General features: G+C 31.8%; 1 protein-coding gene across 1 annotated transcript; it reads right to left on the reverse strand.

Moving 5' to 3' along the window:
* Window positions 1-1,547: 1,547 nt before the first annotated feature.
* Window positions 1,548-2,836, reverse strand: LOC124930041. Its single transcript, XM_047470411.1, has 2 exons — window positions 1,915-2,836; window positions 1,548-1,555 (listed from the first exon to the last, which is right to left on the reverse strand). Exons 1-2 carry the CDS (start codon window positions 2,834-2,836, stop codon window positions 1,548-1,550), a joined length of 930 nt encoding a protein of 309 aa, XP_047326367.1.
* Between the last annotated feature and the right edge of the window lie 611 nt (window positions 2,837-3,447).

Here is a 3,447-nt window from a genome sequence, read left to right on the forward strand (position 1 = left end):
ATTTTGTTTTGTATACCCATTTACAGCCAATTGCCTTTTTATCTTTTGGTAAATCATTTATTTCCCAAGTTTGATTTAAATTCAAAGCATCTAATTCATCATTCATTGCTTTGATCCACTTTGGATCTTTAGATGCATTGTTGTAGTTTGAAGGAGTTTTGTGAAGATCAATGTTTGATAAAAAATTTATGTATTCTTCATCTATGTTAGAGATGTGAAAAGGAAAAGTTTTAGGAGTGTATTTCCTTTGTTTGTTTTCTGTTTCAACTTGGTTTACAACATAATTTTGCATCCAAGTTGGAGCAGATCTGATCCTAGAACCTTTTCTACAAACATTTTCTAAATCAATATCATCTGTACTATTCTCATTTGGAAATATATTTGTTCCAATAGAGTTAGGTTTGACTTTGTTATTCTCAATGTCTATGAATTTAGAGTTTTCTAAATTGAACACATCACAAGTAGATTTATCAATTGTTTGTGATATTTCATCATTAGAAATATTATTGGGATCAGAAAACAAAGTAATGTGATCATAGTTTGTGTATTGATTTGTGATGGTTGTGCCTTCTTTAAAAGGAAATATCTCTTCATAGAAAACAACATCTCTAGATGTAACTATTTCATCTAAATCAAAGTTATATAAAAGATAACCCTTTTTGTTTGAAGGGTATCCAATAAAAACACACTTAATCCCTCTATTTTCAAACTTTGATTTTTGTGGAAATGTATTAGCCATATAGCATAGACATCCAAAAATTTTCAACATAGTGTAATCAATTTCAGTTTCATGTAACACATAAAATGGTGTTTTCCAATTCAATGTTGATGTGGGCATTCTATTTATCAAATAAGCTGCTGTTAAAAGTGAAAAGGGCCAAAACTTTATAGGCAAACCAGAATAACTCATTAGTGATCTAGCTACTTCAAGAAGATGTCTATGTTTTCGTTCAACAACACTATTTTGTTGTGGTGTATAAGCACATGTTGTTTGATGAATTGTTCCCATTTGTTCAAAAAAAGTTTTGCATTTCAAATTTACAAACTCAGTTCCATTATCACTTCTAACTTTCTTAATGTTTTTGTTGTACTGATTTTTGACTAGAAAAAAGAAATTTTGAATTTTATTGAAAACAAGAGTTTTATCAGTTAGAAGAAAAATCCAAGTGCATCTTGAATAATCATCAACAATAGTTAACATATAAGGTGTTTTTGTGAAAGATTCCTTTTTGTGGGGACCCCAAAGATCTATATGAATTAAATCAAAAACATCTTTTGTCATAGTTGTGCTAGTAGGGAAAGGTAAGCGATGAGATTTTGAAAGTAAACATGTCTCACAATGAGGAACTTTATTTGCAGAATTTGAACAAATGAAATTGAGTACTTTATTTGAAGGATGCCCACATCTTAGGTGCATCTTGTAACAATCATTAACAGAAAAGGAATTAAAAGTACTAGAAACTATTTCTTTTACATCAAATTCATTTGCAGAAGAACAAAAAAATAGATTCCCAATCCTTTTTCCAAGTTCAAACGAGATATTCTGATTAAGGTCCTGCATCACACAATTATTTTCAGAAAGAATACAATTCATTTTCTCATCTCTAATTAGTTTAGCAGGAGATAATAAATTGTATTTAAAATCAGGTGAATATAGTACATCCTTTAAAGTAATTTTGTTATTTAATACCAAATTACCAATTTCATTTATAATCTTATTTGAACCATCGGCTAGATAAAGAATTTTTTCTTTTTCAGTTTGTCTAATTTCAGTTAGAAGGTTCCTATTGTTACATATATGACTACTTGCCCCTGAATCAATTAACCATACATGTCTTTTGTTTTCAAGATCATTTAAACTCATGCTTAATTCATAAATAGTTGATATGAAAAACTTTGAGTTCGGAGACTTACCTGCAGCGAAGTCAAGATCAATGCAGCTTCCTTTTCCTTTAGATGTACTTGCTATTTTGTCATTTCCCTCCTTGACAGCCTTCATAAAGTTCTGGATTTCCTTGTATTGAGATTTCGAAATCTGTACTGAATCATTTTCTTCATCAAAATGTGCTGCATTAGCTATATTTGAACCTGCCTTCTTCCTTCTCTTGTTTGTCCACCATTCAGGGTAGCCCACGATCTTGTAGCATCCTTCCTTTAGATGACCATTCATGTTGCAATGTGTACATATCTGCGTTTTATTTCTTTGCCTCACATCTTCAGTTCGATTTCTTCTAGAATTGCTATAGGATTTTTCTTTCACAAACATTGCTGAAGTATATATGTCCTGCTCCATATTAATGTTTCTCTTCTTCTCAACATTAAGAAACATTGTGAATGCCTTGTACACAGTTGGTTTTGATTCCATTGCCAATATAGAATCTATTAAATTCTCATAAGAATCATTTAAACCCATAAGGAACAGGAGCAGATTGCTCTTCTCATAATCCATTATAACTTCCTTTTCTAGTTTACAACCTACACAATCTTTTTGACTCCTATCACAAGTACATCTTCGGTGTGGCTGTAAATGTAACTGTTCATCCCAAAACAATCTAACTTTAGAATAGTAATCTTCAAGATCAATATTACCTTGTTTAGCTGTACAGATGTCCTTCTTTAACTTGTATTGAGTTGGCCAGTTATCTGTCTCATACCTAGACTTGATTTCATCCCATAACTCCTTTAATGTGGTTGCACTTTGGAAATGAATTCTTGCTTTCTTTTCAATTGTATGCATGATCCAAGATCTGACCATGGCATCAATCATTTTCCAAAGTATCGCATCTTGTGGATCTTCAGGTTTAGTGCAAGACCCATCAACGAAGCCCATCTTCATCTTTGCCGTCAAAGATAGTTCAACACTTGTGCTCCATTAAAAATAGTTTGCCCTAGTTAGTACTGTAGAAGTTAGGGTTGCACTTGGGATTTCTCCACTATGTATGTAGAGTGGATCTGTACAGTGTCTCTTCTTGGTTGTCATTTTTGATGAATCCGGAGAAGAATGATTCAAAGAAGAAGTTTCTCCGCGGTTAGGGTTTTCAAGAACGTTTCCCCCAAATTCTGTAAGATTACCTTGATGTGTGTCTTTGTCCTCCTCTTCTGTGTCTTCAAGTAGATCGTCTCCTTCAAAATCGAAGTGCTCTGATACCATATGGAGATCTGGTACTTTCATATAAGATCTCTTAGAAATTGAATAGAATCGCCAAAGAACTCAAGAACAAGAAGAAAAACTGACTTTGTATTATTGATGCATATTTGCAAAACAAAGAGGTTACAAGGGTGATATACCCGATAGGCAAAGTTTGATATACAAATATCACTTTAGCCCTTAAACTATCTTGTAATGTTTAAAATCTATATCTAACTTATAATAATAAAATAACTGATTCTAAAACAAATATAACTATCTGCAAAATAGATAAGGATAATTAGTATTATTAAAATATA

Source organism: Impatiens glandulifera, chromosome 1 (assembly GCF_907164915.1).
Source record: "Impatiens glandulifera chromosome 1, dImpGla2.1, whole genome shotgun sequence".
Lineage (NCBI taxonomy): Eukaryota > Viridiplantae > Streptophyta > Magnoliopsida > Ericales > Balsaminaceae > Impatiens > Impatiens glandulifera.